The 20,013-nt window shown below is 41.3% G+C and overlaps 1 protein-coding gene across 5 annotated transcripts in view; it reads right to left on the bottom strand.

Moving 5' to 3' along the window:
• Positions 1 to 629: 629 nt before the first annotated feature.
• The window catches only part of LOC126388513 (protocadherin alpha-C2-like), a 55,879-nt gene continuing 36,495 nt past the window's right edge, over positions 630 to 20,013 (bottom strand). For all 5 annotated transcript variants that reach the window (XM_050041685.1, XM_050041688.1, XM_050041684.1 and 2 more), the window contains exons 2-4: positions 18,522 to 18,586; positions 12,749 to 12,834; positions 630 to 1,082 (exon numbers count right to left, since the gene is read on the bottom strand). In XM_050041685.1, the coding sequence (XP_049897642.1) occupies positions 775 to 1,082; positions 12,749 to 12,834; positions 18,522 to 18,586 (459 nt within the window). In that variant the 3' untranslated portion in view covers positions 630 to 774. The remainder of the gene's footprint in view (positions 1,083 to 12,748; positions 12,835 to 18,521; positions 18,587 to 20,013) is intronic.

The raw sequence follows: 20,013 nt of genomic DNA, 5'->3' as shown, positions 1-20,013 counted from the left end.
TTTCTCTCCTTTTTTTTCTTATTTCTCTCCCTCTCTCTAGGTCTCAAGTGCTTTCCACATCTACTTTGTCATGGTAAATACGTGTATCTGTGTTTTGCATGTTTGAATGTGTGAGCATGCGAATGTGTGCATGTGGTTTCTTCGAGATCTCAGGAAACACTGTTGGTAATTACCAGAGGAATCTGCAGCAGTGTCTTGTAAGCCTTAGTTTCAGTGACTCTCTCCTGTGCTATTTACAAGTAGTGTGTGTCCAGCTCCAGATGGTATACATCTGTCTCAATCTTCTTCGTCGTTCTTCTTTTCCTTGGCTGGCACAGAGCTTTTTGTTGTTCTTGTACAAAGTATTTGTGTTCTCTCAGAGAGAATGGTTTACACATCAGTTGGGGTGGGGGTAAGACAGAGGTGCCAACATGCCCAGTGGGTTAAAGGACAAAAAATTGAAGACAGGGGCAAAGAGTGGTCCTTCCTTATTGGAACAGGTGACTGACATGAGTTGACTCTGGGTGTATAGGCACATAGGGGCGTGGAGCAAAATCAATCATTTTATTGTTTATCAAGGCAAGATCGATAATTTACGTCAGTAAGGGACTGAAGGTAAAATCAATCTTGGTAAGGCCAGGTTCTTTGAAATATTATCAGTGAAAATAAGTAATAAAATGAAGTTGGAAAAATCTATAATAGGTTTCACATTTTCTTTTTGCCCAGTGGACTTTGGTTGGTACCTCTGTTTTAACAACGCCCTCTTCTTCTTTGCTGTTTTCTCTTTCCGCTCCTCTACTCATCTCCGTCATCCTTGCCCTTATCCTTCTTGTCTTTCTTCTCCTTCTTCTTCTTCTTTTTCTTCTTGGCTTCCTCTTTCTTCCCAAAGGTGATGAAATCGCTCTTGTCGTCCTCTCCTCCCTGGTTCTGTCTGATGGATATTATGGCGGGGGAGCCGGGGATGATGAAGGCTTCTGGGGGGACCTCGCCAGGTTTCAGGTGTTGTGGGGGTGCACCAGGACCGCCGGGGCCATAGCGAAAGTGCCAGCTGTTGCTGTCTACGCCAGCACCCATTGGGGGGGACACCTCTCCCCCTTCAGCATCTGAAAGAAACACAAAGAGATAGATGATGAGTTATTATTTGTTTTCGATTTGCTTGCTTATAAAAATAAAAAAAATGTTATGATTTTCATAGACCTTTCTTCAGAAACACTGGGTGAGCTTTACTGAGTTTTTTGCACCTCCACTGTGATGCATTGTGCACCTAAATTAATGTTATGAATGCTATTTATAAAACACAGCAGCTTGGAAGCACAGTGTGCCAGTCATCTGAGGCACAGGTTGTGTTTGTCCTTCATGCATGCAAATTTAAGGAAGGACTGAACAAATAACTGGAGGAGATACCATAAGGGAGGTTGATAGAACAAATTCTGCTGGATTTACAAAAGTTTGCCCAATCTGTGTGATCACTTTGAAGTTAAAAACGATTGGTCTCTGAAGAGCAGGTGCAAATATGAGCAGGTGTGTACAGTAAAGAGGCAACTGTAATGACTGACATTGAACAGATATTGTCTTTTTTTAATGTATGGCTATAGTAATCTCACGTTCTTTCTAAAAAAAAAAAACTGCCACTAACAAAAAACTAATTTAGCACAGATTTCACAGAATATAGGGTGGCTTAAGTGAAAGGCATACTGCACTGGTTTGTTGGTTATAGTTTGTAAATACACTCGCTAGTGAAAGTGAAAGTGAAAGCCAACCCCAGATTCACTCTCATTTGTCATTTTGCCACGCTATATTTGTGTTTTCTTTTCAGTGCTGTGTCTCTTGGATGCCTGCTGCTTATGGTCTGACACCTGGTTGCTGCCTTTTTTTATAAAGCTCCAACCTCATCCAAGACATGAGGTGGTACATCCCCATAAACATCTCAAACACAGAGAATAGAAAGAAAATATGAACATACAGCCAGAACACAGTCTCTGCAGAAAAATATCATGAGTTATGGTTGAGCGGGATTACTTTTGTATGAACCAATACACTTTTTTTTTTAAGATAAATCCTGAAAAATATACTTTTGAAGTTGAACTTGTAGTTTGCCGAGCTGCCACTGCACCAAAGCAAACACCTTCTTAGGATGACAGGTACATCGTGGCGGTGTGCATCTTTTTATAAGCAATTTTTTTCTTTGTGAATTTCACCTAATAAGTAATAAAGACCCATATATTTTTCTTAAGAGATTACCTAAAGCCTGTTGTTATGTAATTAACAGGTATCTGCATTTAGTATCACCACATTTTGATTCCTTCTCTGACAAATCCCCCTACTGAACTGCAGCTTTTGAACTCACAAAACCCGCCCGCAGGAGGAAGTCGAAGCAGCTGACCATAAAAAAAGTGCCCCGCACTTTTATGAACATAAATCAGGCCTACTGTGTTAAAACTTTGACTGCAGCGAGAGCTCACCGACCTCCACTGCAGCTACTGTAAAAATCTAATCGGTCAATAATGAGTGGCATTCCTTGAGGAACAGCTATGACATGCTATAAAAGGTGGTAGGTGGTGGGACTTAATGGGAGGTTTCAAGAAGAAACTGCTAAGTGGGCAATGAATCAAAGTCTCCCTCCTGGCCAAAGCTAACATCCATGGCACTGTTTGATGAAGCATTAAACACTTTATCATTACGTTGAAGGCTGAGGAAGGTAATAAAGTATTTTACAGGAATTTAACTTAAATCTTTTGCACAAAAGGAAAGCAAACATGTCAGTATTCAGTAACTGACAGGTGTAACTGTACACATCAAAGAGTGATCACACCCTTGCTTCATTGCATGTGTCGTTATATTATTATCTACGTGCAGTATGTAACGAAACTAAGCAGTCTACCAGCAAAGGACCCCGTCACTTTGCTTCTTTCCTCACAGCAATGACCTACTTGCCACACTTGCCTCACATATTCCTTTTATTTCTCTGACTCCTTTTCTGAGTTCTTTCCAAAGGGGAGATTAACTGAGCAGGGCTCCATCCAACCAGAAGGAACAGTGTCTGGAAGAAGAAGCCTGACCTCATGCAGTACCCAGGGCAGAGAATACCATCTTCTAATCTTCTCTCACTGCACTATTACCCAGCCAGCCTCAAAATATACACTCTGTGTTTGGGTTCGGCTTTCCTCATGCTGCATCCTTTACCCAAAATGAACTGTCATCCTAAATATAGTTGGATGAAGAGGATGGAAGTGCTGGTTAAAGTGGGCTGTAGGGATGGACTGATATGCCTAAATCGTACATTACATCACTGAGAGAGAATAAGATTCTCATAAACAGTTAATGCATGGGGAGTTAATGCAGGGGACACATCCCGCCTCAATATTTAGTACATGTGCATACCCCCAATAAAAACATCAAATTAGCAGAGGGCTAAAGACATTTCAACCATGAATTGAGGCAGCAAATTTACAAATTGGTGCATAATAATTCACCAGAATGCAGGACATTAAAGTGTTCAATGCTCAAAATTCCCTGGGGGAGGACTCCATGCCCCCAGTTTCGTATGTGCCACCCTAATGTTGAATCCAAACCTATGCCCTTGATTGCATTGTTATACAATAGCAGGATGAACTATTTTAGCCATAAGTTACTAGCATTAATAAACTTTTAGTTGTGATATGGTGGAGTTTATTTACTCCCTTTTTCATATATATCGTGTTCCAATTTTATCCCTGCTTTCAATTCCTATTTTGCTCGCTCTTCTTACTTGTTTTCCTTTCAGTTTTTTTGAAACCATTTTCAATTACCAGCTCTCAGTGAGATCTGCTCACAGTAAAGGATTCATGGAGTAAATCCATGGCAAACATGACGTCTTGTGCTTGGCATACAATTCTAATCAGTCATAGAGGCACGCACACTGCTGTAAAGCTCCTCCTTCTGCAGGGAAACTGCCCAAGTCGAAGCAGACAATGGCACTGAATCTAATTTTCTTAATTGTGTTAAGTTAAACGTACACAGATTCTAGTCTGAATTGGAGCTGAGATAAATTGATCAACAAATAACACTGCCAATTGAATAGCTTTGGGTTTTGGACTGCTGGTTATGCAAAACAAGCAATTTAAAGATGTTACCTTGGGCTGTGAGAAATTGTGATGAGCATTTTTCATGATTTTCTTATATTTTATGGACAAGACTATTATCTGATAATTGGGAATGTAATTGGCAGGTTGTTATGTAATGAAAATAGTTGTTAGTTGCAGCCTGAGTCTGATTTGTCATGATTCATGTTTAATTCCCTCACATATATTTTAAAAATCAGACTGGGACCACAGCGCAGGAATTAAGTGGGTCATGCATTTGAATTGTTTCACAACGCTATTCCCCAAAAAGCTCTCGCTTTCAGCGACTGCGACAACACAGCTGCAAGAGCCGCAGAGAGAAGACTGAATTTGACAAAGAGACTGAGAAGATTAGGACGGGACAGGCTAGATCCAGTCACTGCTTCCTCCACATGAAGACACGGAGACAGCGAGAGTCACATTCATTTACAAGGCAAGAGTCTCCCCCCAGTTGATAAGTCCTCATCTGACTCCCCAAGCAGAAACATGGCCCTGATTCTATAATCTCACAAAGGAAGGCAGAAACAGGAGAAAAGCAGCACAAAAATATGTGCTGAAAAATACTGGAGTGCTGGCGATGCTTTGCTCTAAAGTGTCCAGTCTCTTGCCTCTAAGAAATTACCTGTCTAACTCGATGTGGGAACTTGATGAGACACCAGTGCCCCCTTTGCAAACTTACATTCACAAACAAAACAATACCCCGGAGAGTGATGAGTCATGCTAAGAGCAGACAGATGGAAAAGGGTAAGGCAAGGCAGGGCAGGGTGACTCTCCTAAAAAGGGTCAATATGTTGTGCTGGATTTAAAAATAAGACAAATCGTGGGGCAAACTGTAGTCTGGCTTAGTTAAACTGTGGTGCCACTGAAAAGGTCATATTGTAATAGACTGCAGCAGGGGTGACGTTTTTTTGTAGGCTAGCGTCGCCCTGGTTTCCTTGTCAGAAAGCCAATGGGACTTTTCCAAATGGATTTTGGATTACTGCAGAAAATAAGCTCTGAGGCAACAAAAGTTTATGATACATGTTTTGTTCAGCAAGATAATCTTCAGAGATGAAAACCACTTTTATGACTTTTGCAGTGTAAATGCAGTTGTCAGAAGTGAAAAGGTAATGTTAGGCTATAAACAAACTACACTGCAATTGCATGACTATGATGTCACCACCACAACATGGCTGTAAAAATGTTCTAAATCATGCTTGCTGGCTTGCATACTGAAAATCGGATCGGATGTAATAGAACATCCTGGTATCTTTGGCATACTGTGTTTGACATACTAAATTTTTTTCTGGTACACTTTATATATAGGTAGTATGGATATTGGAACTCAGAGCATGTTCTGTAGTCTCATTTAGCCACTTGTTGGCAGCCACCTTTTTTAGGACACATAAAGCTTAAAAATTCATGAGCAGGGTATTTACTGATGTATTAAGTTGTAGAACAAAACATGAAAATATCTTAAGCTTGCGTCAACCACAGATCTTATTTCAGGCATCAAACCCAAAACCCATTCAACAAACCCACTGACTTCAAGACGAGTGATCCAGAAGTGCTACTTTCCAACTCATTTCCAGGTTTTAGGACTCATTCCTGCACCCCTCTACGTCATTGCTGTTTTGGGAAGGTTCCTTTTGTGCTTTTTCTGATTAACATATGTCATTTTGGTACAACAGGCAATATTGACAATATGGGATTTGACTTGTGATGCCAGCTCTACTGACTAGTTTAATCTGTCTCCTTATACTGTACTCCGTGCCTCTTCTCTGCGTCTCTTCCTTCATAATTGTAACAGACTCATCTTGCCCAACACTGATCTCCACACAGCCACTGCTTCAATCTGATTTGTCGATGGCTGTTGCAGAGCAAAACTTCCCCTCTTTTCTTCTCTCTGTTCCTCTCACACGACCAACCTCCTTCTCTTTTCTTCGCTACCCTCTCTCTCTCTCCATCGCTCATTTCCTCTGACCTTTCAACTAATCTTGCGTGAAAACCAAGCCAGCCAGCACCCGTCCCTCCCAGTTATTGACAAGCCTTAATCATGCTTATCAATGTTTATGGTAACATTAATGTGATTGGGTATTAAACAGCTTGTCCATCAATGATAACTACCAGGCACATTAGAGACTAGGATGGTTTATTTGTTTCACAGTGATGACTGTTGCCCCCGGCTCTGTTACTCTCTCCATGTATCTCTAACCTCTGTATTTGAAAGCCTCTGTATTTGAAATGCTGGAGTGACACAAGCCACTTTAATCGATAATTTTGCATTCACAGACTCTGATTTTTTCCTTCTCTTCCCCTGAGTTTGATCTCTGAAATCTTCAATCGGCATCTCTGCATGTGAATGTCCCTTCACTCCCCTGTTGCCGCCCAAGGTTTTCACAGCCACTTAAATCACCCAAGCTCCATTTTGCCACGTCTACTTTATTCATCCCCTTGTCTCGCCCAACCATCGGCCAGTTGGGCAGAAGCGCAGTGGAGCGCAGTGCAGCGTTACATAACTAGCTGAGGAGGAAGAGGAGGAGGAGGAGGAAGAAGAAGAGGGGCCAGGAAGTGCAGGGATGCAGATATGAAACACGATGCTCACCACCAAAACGGAGGGTGGGAGGAGGGGGGAAAAAAGTATTAAAAGATCCTGAAGGTGCGATTCTTTTTTTTCCCCTCCACACTGCAGTGGTAGAGAAATCTGTGATTGTTATGATAGCAAACAGTCAGCTGGGACCACACCCTTCTTCAGGATAGCACCTGCGTTTGTTAGTATGCTGTTTAGTGTGTGCGCATCGTGATAAAAACAAAATGTGATATTGCTGTCTATTCAAAACCTAATTGTTATTCATGTGTCTGTGTTTTCACTGCTATGCCTGGGTGGTGATAGAAGAATACATTTTGTGCCTGCATAAATTACCATATATTCCCCGATCTGCTAACAGTAAATGAAATAAAGAAAAAAACAAAACCAAAAACGGTTGTGGTTAATAATACAATAATGATGGCTGGTTGTGGGTTTGTTAAGAGTGATTATGTCTCTGCATATGCATATTGGAGTGTGTAATTGTGTGTGTGTGTGTATGTGTGTCTGTTTGGGTTTCATGCCAGGTTGAACACCTTGCTGTCTGCTCCCAGCTGGATCAAGTGGCAGATGGTGGACACAAGCAATCCCAAGTGACAGGGCTTAACACAATAAAAATAACACTGAATGTAGGTGCATGTGTGGGAGTTGGAATTGTTATCATTGTATCGGTGTGTGTGTGTATATGTCAGTATGTGTAGGTGCTATAAAAAAAAATAAATAAACGGAGAAGTAGAAATTGATTTATTCTCCTGAGAGAAAGAGAGGGAGAGAGCTGGCAAGATATATAAAGACTCAGAGAGCGCAGGATGGGAACAAAAACAGAGTGACAATAAAGGAAAGCAAATAACTGAAGTGGAGAACAGGAAACAGATGGGGCGGAGGGATTTAGAAACTGTGAAAAGTCGCTGACAGCTTCTAGACTGTTTTACCTTGCCCTTCTGCTTGTGCCAAAAATGGTTTCACACCAAATGTACTTTAACCTAAAGGCTGCAGCTTTAATGTAAGCTACAGAGCCTTGACTTCAATAAACTGACTGTTTGTGTCTTTTCTTTGCCTCCATTTTGTGTCTTTTTATCCACTACTCAAAAAACATGTTTATACACAAGTAATTTAATAGAGCAAAAACATTTTGAGGGAAAAGTAATGCTGAGAAAATAACATTTCCTATCAACATAATGAGGGGATAATGCAAATTAATGTATCTGGTGAGTCACAAAAATGTAGATACTGAATGTATCAGCAAACTGTCGATGAAAACGAGTTTCACTTATCAGTAAATTGTTCGCTAACAAATATGGCTGGGTATTGTTTAAAAAAGTATGATACCAGTACCCTTAAAGTGATACCAATAGAGTGCTTCAATCAATACCCATAATGTGAATGGACTTTACGTAATGTTACGTAACAGTTAAATGACAAAGTCAAGCTGTTTCGGTGTGACCTTGTTGGGACTGATTAATGCAGGGGTGCCAAACATACGGCCCATGGGCCAGAACCAGCCCACTAAAGGGTCCAATCTGGCCCACACAATGACTTTGCTTAACATAAACATTGCAGAGAAGTCATTAATTCCACTGCTATTCTTAGTTGCCCAAATGATCCAGTTCCTATTTCTTCACAGAGGTAAATGGGAAGTCAGTGTGCTTGGACCTTTCAGTGCTTTAGAGATATTATATTTAGCACCACTATCAACTCATTATGGTAAAAAATACAACTACTTTCAAGGACAACTAAGAACAGAGAAGATACATTGTTGTTGTTGGCAGGTTTGAGGAAACATAAATCTGGTTTTAGTTTTAGCTGAGAGATCAGCAGTGCAGCTGTGAAAAGTAGCTACCTTATTGCTAACAAAATTGCTAACAGACATACAGTTAAAATTATTTATCAGTTATTTTGCTGTCATATTTCAGCCTTCATCTCAGGTTGTTTGTCATTTGTTTTGTAAATGGATTTTTCATTAACTGTGAACATTTCGAGGATGTAAGCTACCTGTGATGACTTTGTACGCCCACTGCCCTCCCCTACGAGCCCCTTCCAAAGCCTACATGGTACATGAATGTAGTGTTCCATTACCTTAGAGAAACAATATCTCTGAACATAATCGAGGCAGCCATTATGTTGCCACAACAACGTAATCAAGAAGGCAGTATAGAAACATACAAAAGTAATTTCTACGAGAAGGGGTTGCGACAAAATCCCTCAAAATGTACTTATTCAAACTTGTACCCACCCCTCCTGATGACACTGACAAAGTTATGGTGCTAGATGCTACAAAGTGGATCATATAGTCAATCCTTGAAGCACTGAAGGAGCAAAATGAGTAGTCTCCTCTTGCCCACCATTTTTTCTTGGCATTTTGCCTCCACCCTTGAGTCTATTTTTGCCCGCTGCAGTTGATTACTGTTAACCTTAATCAAATCTGTCCTCTCTTCCCTCTGTGTGTATGTTTCAGCGCGTATATGGGATCTGTGGCGATAACGAAAACAGTAAACCTGCATCCACCTCTGCAGTACACCACCGCCCCAGTGAATGTAGGTCACTCTCCTGTTACTCACTCCTCTGCTCCCTCCTTCCCTTTACACCTCTTACCTCCAACTCTCACTTTCCAAACACGTCCCTCCCTCCTTTAACTTCGTCACCCCCCTCCCGCTCTTCTGTAGCTTTTGCCCGTCGTGTACGTGCGTTTCAGTCAGCACCATTTGTCTTGTCCTTCACCTGATGCCAAAATGTTTTTTTTCTCTTTCCCCCTCTTTCCCCCTCCTTCAGCACCTTTTGTCCCACGCCATATGTTTGCACACCCCTCTTCTTAACAGCCCCCCCTCCCTTCCTCTCTCTCCTGCCAATATTAGGGGCCATGAATGGTTGCCGTGGAAACTACATCCTCCAGTGAAGCAGTAGGACATTGGTAGGAGTCATGGTGACAGTGCTTGTGCTGATGGAGAATAATGCTGCAAGCTCTCTCCCTCTCCCTCCCTGTGTCTAGTCTAACCACTCTCCCCTAGCAACAGCAGCCTCGTACTGCTTCCTCCCTTTCCTTTGCAGACTTTGCTACAGTCAGTCACTCTGATTTACTCATCGTCAATCCCTCCCAGTTTATGCTCATCGCGTCTCTACCTTCCTCTGCACCTTATCATTTATTGCTTATTCTCATTTCTTATCACCCCCTTGCTTTGCAACCTGCACATCTCCCTCCTCCCCCTCCGTCTCTCTCTGCATCTCTGGTTGCAATGCTGCACAGCTCTCTCTGAATCCCTGCGTATCTTTGGTTTAGAGACAGAGATGTGAAATAGTGGGAGAGACAGAAGAGGAAGACATAGGGGGATTGGGAAGCAGATAGGGAGAGCGAGTTAGACAGCAAGCAGAACCCTGATTTCATTAATGTGGGTCTGTTAATCTGGGCGTGGGCTGCGCTCCATCTGTCACAGCAGGAGCAGCACACAAAGCAGGCAGCCAAAACACACTCAGAAACACGGCCAGGCACACACGCACGTTCACACGAGAAAACACTAAACAAGATGCAACAACACAGACGCACAAATCGCTCCCGAATCAGAGGAGGGAGAAACAGGGGCGTTGTCTGCTGTACCTCCATGTCTCATGTCGAAGCAAAAAATAGACTGTGAGGCAAAACATCGCCCTGCAGGTACAGCACAACAGACTGAAAGAACTCCCTCAAGAAACCAAACTCCCGTATACTCCTGCTCTCCACCTAAGGACTGCAGCCTGCCTCGCAAACAAGATGATTTAGTTATAAATAGTGAAGACTGTGACTCACAGTGATGTGACAGGCCACATTGAATCAATATCTTCATTTCTCTCATTTCTGAGACATGATGAACAGAACTAACTTCAAAGTCAGAACACAAATCTTTCCCAATCTTGTCCTCCAGTCAGGGAGCTTTAGATATACATGCTTTTCATATTATCTGCCACTCTTAGCCCAGAATTACCCTTAATCCAACCCTAAAATCTGACCTGAAGCTAATATAGCCCTCAGCTAATATGCCTATTCTTAACCTGGCTAACAATGAGATAAAGAAGGGACAGCTAGCCTTTAGGCAAAGCATGTGCACAATGTGTTGTTCTCCAACTGCCACAGCTTAATTAGACCACCTTAAATCCTCACCAGCTGATCTTGTTATCACCGACCCACCCTGAAGACGTCACGACTGCCTGTTCTGCTGTCTCTCTCTGTCGCTCTATCTTTCAATCGCTCATGTTTTGAAGTGCCTGCAGGCTGTAAGTCCTCAGCCAAGGCAACAAATCGATGGCAGAGCGGAGGAGGCTGTGTGCGTGTGTGCGTGCGGATAGGAAGAGACAGTAGTTAGTGTGTGGGTAGTTTGTCTGCCTGCCCAGCCCACCGCCTCCTGTCTATAAAAAACACGAGGCTCGGCCAATTCTACTTTCTTAATTACAACAAATCACCTCTTTATCTAAACTTAATTACACCGTCGTCCTCGCTCCACTCCTCTTATTGTATGTACTTCTGTCTAGTTATCTCACCTGCCCCCTCCTTCATTTTTCTCCGCAAGGCCACTCTTTTCTTAACTTCACTCTTAATCCTTTACGACCCCACTTCCCTGTCATCCCGAGGAAAGTCAAGAGTTGACAACTGTATTCTCCTCAGTGCACGGAGGGTGCTGACACTGTGTGTGCCGTGGAGTCTTCGGTCATAAATCTTGGTTAGGGGCAGGAAGTATGGCATCATATGCAATGACATTCACATTACAGTGTCCGTGAAATGTCATCTAGCATTGAGTATGCTGTCATTTAGGGATTTGTTTTGTTCCAGTGTTCCTGTTCTTGAGATCGAGCTTGCACTGTTTTCTAATAGGCCTATGCTTCTTTGCAGTGCTTTGTTTGAGCCTTGGTGAGGTCTTTTCCATCCTGATGAAGGAGAGATGACCAAAAATTATTTTGTCTTTATGTCAACAGAGGGGTGACAAAAAAACAGAACAGCATGGAACGGCTTTATTGGGACCATCCACAACTTTTGACAATGGAAAGGCAAAATTAACCATTCTGAACTGAACTGGACTGCTTGGTGAAAACAGTCTGTTCCACCCTGCAATATTTCTGACATTCTTGACAACAATGTGTCAAATGCTGTAAAATGTTAAATTTAGACTTAATGGTTATCAAGCAACGAGCTAAGTTGACGCTTCCATGTGTGTCGCTTGCCTGCAGCTGCTTCACAGCAAAGACGCTGCCAATAATTACTATTCTGTTTTGAACAACACTTTGAATTTGACTCGTATCTGCAATTTCATAGGCTGTCTTGCAGCTGAAATGCCTGTTGGCTTAAATTCTTAAAAAGACTGCTTCCTTCATGAGAGTAATAGTGAAATATATCACTACAAAGCATTCATCTGCTTGTTGAATGCATGCAGTTATGTAATGCACAGATGTATATGTTATACACGTTATCAAAAGCTTACAAATACACAAAAATATTGGAAATTAATATAATTTGTTGCCCACATCACGATCCTTTGTCTTTGTCTTTGTGAGTGTGAGCATAAGAGAGCTGGAGAATGAGAGAGATCCACATTAATAGATGAGGGAATATAATTGTGTTTTATTCTTCTTCTCTAATGTGTTCTCTAATGTTTGTCCTCTGTGGCTCAGTGGCTTATGCCTCTGTAAACATCTCGCTGATAGTACAATCAACTATTGGCTCTCCCTCGCCCTCTTTTTCTCTGCATTGTCTCCCTTCCTGATACAGAGAGCAGAGATATCCATCTACGCCTACGTAGCATGTGTCATTTCCTCTCCCTGCAGCAGTGGGAAGTGGTAAGAGTGGGTCGTGGCGATCTCGTAGCTGATATCTCTGTATTCCTCATTTTATGACTCTCTGGTGGTTTGATACACTCTTTAGGAATGTACAGTTTAGTACATGTATAGGATGGTCCTAGCTGGTCTGAATCTGTGTCATGGACAGGGTTGCACAGAGATCCATTAAACTAGATTGTAGATGGTTGTTACAGCACTTTGGGTCCATGTGTGCCATGCGGACCTCTCACTTTATATACATTTATTATTGTATTGTGCCTGTTTAAGGTAGCTGTGACTGGTTTAGGTGAGAGAAGCTGAGTCTTACCAGCAGCGCTAGATGCAGTGGGCCAGTTCTGAACCAGGACACCTTGGGCTCCTTGCATTACTGAGGACTCTTCCATGTGCACTGAGCTGCAACACACAAAACAAACATGCACACTTTTACACACTGGAAAAGTTACCAAATTTATGATATTACAGATGTTCTGATACCATTTATCTACTGATTCCGATACCTGGATTTACGTATCGGGCCAATACCAAGTACCAATCTGATACCAAAATACCAAAAATAGTGGGTTAATTTTTCAGTGAAAACTGACGGTTTTCCAGGGTGTTAAACTACTTTGAGGTTTATTAATAAATTACGTGGTATCAGATCGGTGCTTGCATATTGACCGATAGACTATCAAGCATTTTAGGTGGTAGCGGAGGCTTTTCTGACACTGGCATTAGGCAATTATTTTAAATACTAAACCACGCTAAATTAAACTGCAAAACAAAAAGAATGGATACATATAATTTAATACTTTGCGAAGCTCTACTTTGTGATTGTTTCACGTGACTTAAATGTAATCTCCCACATATTAAATTCTCTTGTCTCCATATGCTTCCTATAATACACAATATTACAAATACAGACCTTGGTACTGTGGGTGTGGGGGGGTTAGAAAATAATGTTCAGATTAGGATTAAAGTATTCACCCTACATTTTTCTCTGGCATTCTCTGGATTATGGATTACAGATGGCCGCTCTTACATTTTCACACACACTCTGTGGGATTCGGCACCCTCCCCTCTACTGAAAAACACCACACTCTCTGTAGTGCTGAACAATAGCAACAGAAACGCTGCTACGAACCACAGTTCTCTCTCACAGCTTCTGCCTTATCTTTAGAAAGGGGAGGATTATATTTTCTAGCTCTGACAATAAGATTTTAGTCATGACGATCCAGGTGAAACTTGTTATCTTAACAAAGGGCCACTGCTTAGTGATATGATCCAAGCAAGGAGGGCAACATCTCTCTTTAAGTGCCTCTTCACCTAAATTATACAAGCAGACTGCAGCAGCTGACATGATCCATTACCCATGACATGAACAGGATATTCAACCATAATATGAAATTGTCTGTCTGTGATTTGGATGCACCACCCATTTAATATTACCTTCAGCTGCTGGGTGTTAGCAGCAGATTAAAGTCTTCTCGATTAAATTTTGTTCAAAAGAAGATAATTCAGATACAGAAAGATATAATTCTACTCAAATATTTGTTCTAAAACCTCTAGACTCTCAATCTCTGCCTCCTGCTGTTCCATTTTAATCCACCTGTCTACTCTTCTCCCCACTGTCTCCGAGTGGAAAATTAGGTCTTTAGAAGTTTAAACCTTCACTGACGTCTTTAATGTGTGCTAGTCTCTCTTCTCTGTAATTTGTTTTCTTCTGAGGCAACAATAATGATTCTACTTCAAGAAAACAAGGAGCTTTCAGTCTTTACAAGCAATTTTGGGAACCAGGGAGTATTAGAATATAATTGTGTAAATAAGAGTATAAGTCTGTAGCTTATTAATGTTAAAAGACAGTTAATATGTATGAATCTAGATCCCTGTGTACAGCAGTTCTGTGAAGAGAACAGAAGTGATTTGGTGATGGAGGCCATTTTAAATGCTGCTAAGCACTAGCATCATCAAGGTGCACTGATCAAATATTAATGGAAAACACTGGGCTGATAAAACACTTTTCAGCTTCTCTCTTGTCCCTCATCATCTCATTCTCTCCTGCCGTCTGTAAACACATGCATCCTCATCATTTTCCAGTGTGTAGACTTTCTGATAGGGCAAATTTCGTTTTCTTCAGATTAGGGGTTTTACGATATACCAGCAGTGATGATAACCATGATATTTAAAAAAAAAAATAAATTATATTGTTAATGTGTGGTTAACAGGTCCATGATAATAGAGAGGTGCCTTGTAATTGATGTTTTCTTTGGTGCTGTTGTGTTATTGTCGGTGTTGTTATAGTTGTCTCTTTCTTTATCTGACAATTGCTGTACAGTACACGATGAATTTCCAAAAGGACTAATATCTGTCTCTATATCTTGTATAACTACAGTGATCACAAAATAAACCCCGACACAACCCCCTCAAAAAAAGCACAATCAGTAGGAAATCATGTGCATTTCGACAGAGATTAAATTAAATTAAATAGGTCAGCGCCATTACATGGAGTTTGGGTGTGATATCCAAAATCTCTTTTACAAGCTCTGATTATAAATGAACATCCAGTGAGGCTCGGTAATGGGACATGCGGGATAGTCAACTTAAAACACATCAGAGGTAGTGAGTCACGAGAAAGATTTAATATGTTAGACGGGTTCACACAAGCACATTAATGCTCATTAATCCCTGCTGTAATTATGAGGGGATCTGTGTAACATTAATGACACTCGGATGGTACAGAGTTAATAATCTGACTTGGACATCAGAGTGCACACATGAATATGGATATACAGGATGGGTGTCTACAGTATACAGATGATGTAACACATGGGCTGGGAAATATATCATTATATCGATATCCACGCAGTCTTACAAAAATACATGTAAACTGACATGACCTCTTAACATCTCTCAACTAAATTATGCCCTGGCAAGACGAAAACAATATCAACGCAGTGTCTGCTATGAAATGTTGAGGTTTGGTTATGCGTGCGTTTATTTTGAAAGAGACTGTATGTAAACGGCAAATTTACCGTCAAAACATAAGTGTATTTTGAAAGAAGACAATCCATGTAATAGACATAACTTGACACGGTGTCCCAGAATGTCAACAACTAAGCACCCAGGGTACCTTTCACGCCGTGTCTGGACATGAAAGGTCCATTACCAAATGTCAATATGTGACGAGGTCATAGTGAAAATGTGTTCTTTAGAGAAACAAAATCAGAACAAAATTATACTTGGTTAAGTTAAAAGAAGATCATGGTTTTGGTGAAAACAACTATGTGCAGGATGCAGATTAGGATAACGAAGGCATGATCCGCCCTACTCTCCCTCTGACAGGCTTGTTACCTTTGTTGGTTGGATTAGTTAGGTTTATGCATGAGGAGTGAGATTGGTTAGGGTTTGGGTAAGAATGTCAGGGTAAACCAGTCAGAGGCAGAGTAGGGTGGGTCATGCCTTCACCATCCTAGGAAACACAAAGTTGCGTACGGGACATAAGTGGTCTAAACTTCCATACCTTGTGTAAATAGGTAAAGTACCTGCATAAAGTACTTTGTCTAATTATGTAACGTCCATAAAGTCATGTATCTATGTTGACTTTTTGTTTCACACAGGACATGAACAGCGGCCTTCTGGTTGAAAGTCCATGTTTGTTTGATCCATCCCACCCCCTCATCCCAACCGCTTACTTCATATGTGTGTCCATCACAACAAAAGATCCTTATTGACTTTGCATTGGCATTGTTTTTGTGTTGCCAGCACATAATTTTAACATATTTCCTGCCCACAACCAGGTAATGTGTTGTTATGATTTTGTGTCCACTACATGTATTTCTACGAGACTGGGCTGCCATATTGTGATATTAGACAAGATATCGTCTTAGATTTTGAACATCATAATAGAGTAAGTGTTGTGTTTTCGTGGTTTTAAAGGCTGCATTATGTAATTTCTGAACTTGACAGACTCTAGCTGTTCTATTATTTGCCTTTTCCCATTTGGTCATTGTATCAACATTACAGATAATTATTATCAGAAATCTCACTGTGTAAATATTTTGTGAAAGCATTAATAGTCAACTCTACAACATCATTGCAATATTGATATCAAGGTATTTAATAAACAATATTGTGATATTTAATTGTCTACATATTGCCCAGCCCTGCATATAGACATGGGTCTCAGGAGACTCATATCAATGAGCAGCAACAGAAGAAGGCAGTGAAAGACATGCGCTCTTCATCTTTTAATGTGGTTGTCTCAACCATAACACCGCCATGGATACAGAGATAATCATCTGCATATGTGTGCACATGGTATCATTATTATTATCATTATGATGGGCTTGGGTGTTACAGAGAAATACTACTACTATTTTCTGTGACATAGAGATTGTAAAGCCGTTTGTTGTCTGTTCAAGGCCACTGTCTCAATCCATCTATGCCATATCTATCTATAGGAAGTGGATAGACTAGATGAATATGATCAGTGGTAGGTAGATAGACATGTCGTGGGTAGCCCATTAAGCCTGGGACTTTTGTAATTATGGTGCCACCTCATTAGCATGACCCTTGATTTGCTCGGGTCCATCTGATCCCACAGCAGGTAGTAGCCCAGTGTTTTATGGGTAATCTGATCACTGGTGTGGTCATGCAGTAATCCCCATGTCTCTGATAGGCCATCTTTCCTCCTGACTACCTGCCCTTCATCCATCACTGACCCCCGCTCTGCTTACCCTTCCCTCCTGTCAGTTCTCCATCTGTCTATGGTAATATTGAGAGAGCCGTGTCCAACTGCATTTCTCCTCACTATACCTCTTCTCTCTTCTTTCACATTAAGTTTTTTTTCAGTTTTGATGATCATTACAAGAGTAACTGTTTCTGCTTATGAAAGCTAGATTTTTTTAATCAAATGTAAATCATTTGCTTGTTTTCTCACAGTTAACTTTAACTGTGTGTTTAACAGAAATAATGTACACTGAGAAATGTGAATGTAAGTGGGTAAAATACGGTGGCATTATTCTGTTTTTGGAAAAGACTGTTACTCAGCCCCACCCGTTTCCCCTCAGCACTGTAATCACAGCTAAGCAACAGCTGCCAGCAATGATGATCTCAGACATCTTTACTGGAATACATCAATGAATGAACCTATGTGCCTCACCTGCCTTTGTGTAGAGCTGCAATGATTAATCCATTAAATGATTAGTAGTTAACTACTATAATAATTGCCAACTAATATGATAATCAATTAATCAGTTTGAGTAATTCAAAATCTAAATTCTCTGATTCCAGCTTCTTTAACGTGAATATTTCCTTGTTTCTTTGCTCCTATATGACAATAAACTTAGTGTCTTTGGATTGTGAACAAAACAAGACATTCAAGGAAGTCATCTTGGGCTTTGGGAAGCACTGACTGACATTATTCACCATTTTCTGACATTTTATAGACCAAAAAGCGAATCGATTAATCGAGAAAATAATTGACAGATTAATCCACAATGAAAATGATTATTAGTTGCAGCCCTGCCTCTGTGGCACAAAGATGGGTGGGGCTTTGAAGACAATAATACATTCTGCCTAGTGGCCATATCATGGGTACACTCTGTACCCTTTCCATGTTCAGTGTTTTATTCCATTTCAACAAACCAAAACAGATCTACAGAATGACTCCTCGGTATGAAATGACTGTCTTTGGTTTCCACTGCAGAATGACAGGGCTTCTCCCCTGACTTTCCCTTTTATTTTACTTAGTATTGCAGGTGCATGTCATTTTAATGTTCGTATGATTTCACATCTTAAATGTGCAGTGTGCCTCAACGGCAAGCTTAAGCCATTTCTGTGGACTATGTGAGAATATGTTTCATGACTCCCAAACCCAAGTGTGCACTTATGTTGGGTTAAGTTGTCAGGGGTAGCAATCAGTCTTAATGAAGAATGGGTGGTTCTTAAGATCAGTGAGTTAGAGAGTGGTGCAGGATCTGGTTATTTGCTTATCAGGTGGGATAATAGTGTACATGTCTTCTTTGACATAACATGACAAAAGTGACTGGTGAGGTTCGATGAGATGCTGCAAAGTGACAGAAAATAAATGGGCTGCTTACCTCTGCATCACACCTCCTGCTCTCAGGGAGGCTGAATATCTCCAGTCTGCACTCGGCACTTTGGGCTGCAAGAGAGAGTGAGAGGAATTGAGTCTTAAGTACAGGCGAAAGCCAATACTGTCTCATTAATAAGTCATGGAGAGAACTGCTAGTGCATGCGCGTCACGCACACACATAAACACACAAACTCAGTCACGCACACACACACAAACACACACACAGTCATAGCGGTGACAGCTTGCCGCTGCCTGTGGAGAGAAGTGAGTGATGAATTAAAGCTTGTAGGTGCACTCATCTCCTCCCATCCCCACACCCTCTCCTCCTCCCCCTCCCTCCCAACTCCCATCCATGTCCTCTGACAAAAAAAAAAAAAAAAACAAGACTTTGAAAGAATTCACTCCAGCGGCCCACTGACCCTGGTACTGTGATACAGACGCCCTGAGGCTACACATCCAGGGTTAGTCCACTTAGCCTAGGCTGGTTGTGGTACAGTCCATTACCATGGAAACATTGCAGAACTCTCATACTGCTGCATGTACCAACGACATACTCAATTCAAAGTTACAGCTGCCTACTTAACGCTCCCCGTCCCTTTCTTTATATTCTCTGTTAAAACATTTCAAAACGTATAAGTCTTCACATAATTACTAAAATGCGTAGATGTTTTTCAGTGATGCTGGATCCTGGTTTCTAAAAGACCTGCATCGTCTGCTGTATTTTTCCTTTTCACCCTCCCTTCCTGTGCTCTGCCTCTGTATATTCACCACCCCCTCCCCTGTGCTGCTGAGTTCTTTCTCCCTGTTATATCCTCTTAACACTGATCAAAACCTTGAGTGTCACTGGCACACAGTCTGCCTGAGTCAGTCTGACACATCTCACCATGGTAACTGTGCAGAGCTCAGTCTACATTTTACCCTCCACCCACCCGCCCTCCGTCATTTCACTCCTGTGAAGGTCACAGGTGGAGGAAGGAGGGGATGGGGGGAGGGCAGATATCAGATTTACCCCCTCGGCCCTGCATATAGACCTAGACACACTACAAAAGAAAGACACAATGGGACACCACATCATTACAACCTCTGCCTGTCTGCCAGTGATGCAATTCATTTGTGACATCTTTAAATGAGACTTCAGTGTTTGTGCTTCTAGTAAATTCCATTATCGCAAATATATAAAAATACAACATCATAAAACCTGACAACATGTTGTTAGAGGACTACAGTTCAGTCGTGGTGCAGCAAAATGTGCTGTTTACCTGAGCACACAACCGAGATGAGATTGTATTTCCTCTAATCTCAGCCTAAACCACGCAGCTAAACCAATCTGATTGGGAACACTGAATTCTCCGTGCTCGGCCGTGCAGTTCATAAGAGATCCATTTGCAATCCCATTTCCTTTCAAATATGACAGATGTTCACTTGCTGCTGAAGCTGCATTGACCTCTATGAATCTGCAGTGGACATTCATCACCCTTGAAATCCAATATTTGGTC

Source organism: Epinephelus moara, chromosome 4 (assembly GCF_006386435.1).
Source record: "Epinephelus moara isolate mb chromosome 4, YSFRI_EMoa_1.0, whole genome shotgun sequence".
Classification (NCBI taxonomy): domain Eukaryota; kingdom Metazoa; phylum Chordata; class Actinopteri; order Perciformes; family Serranidae; genus Epinephelus; species Epinephelus moara.
This window is presented reverse-complemented; position numbering and strand designations above follow the sequence as displayed.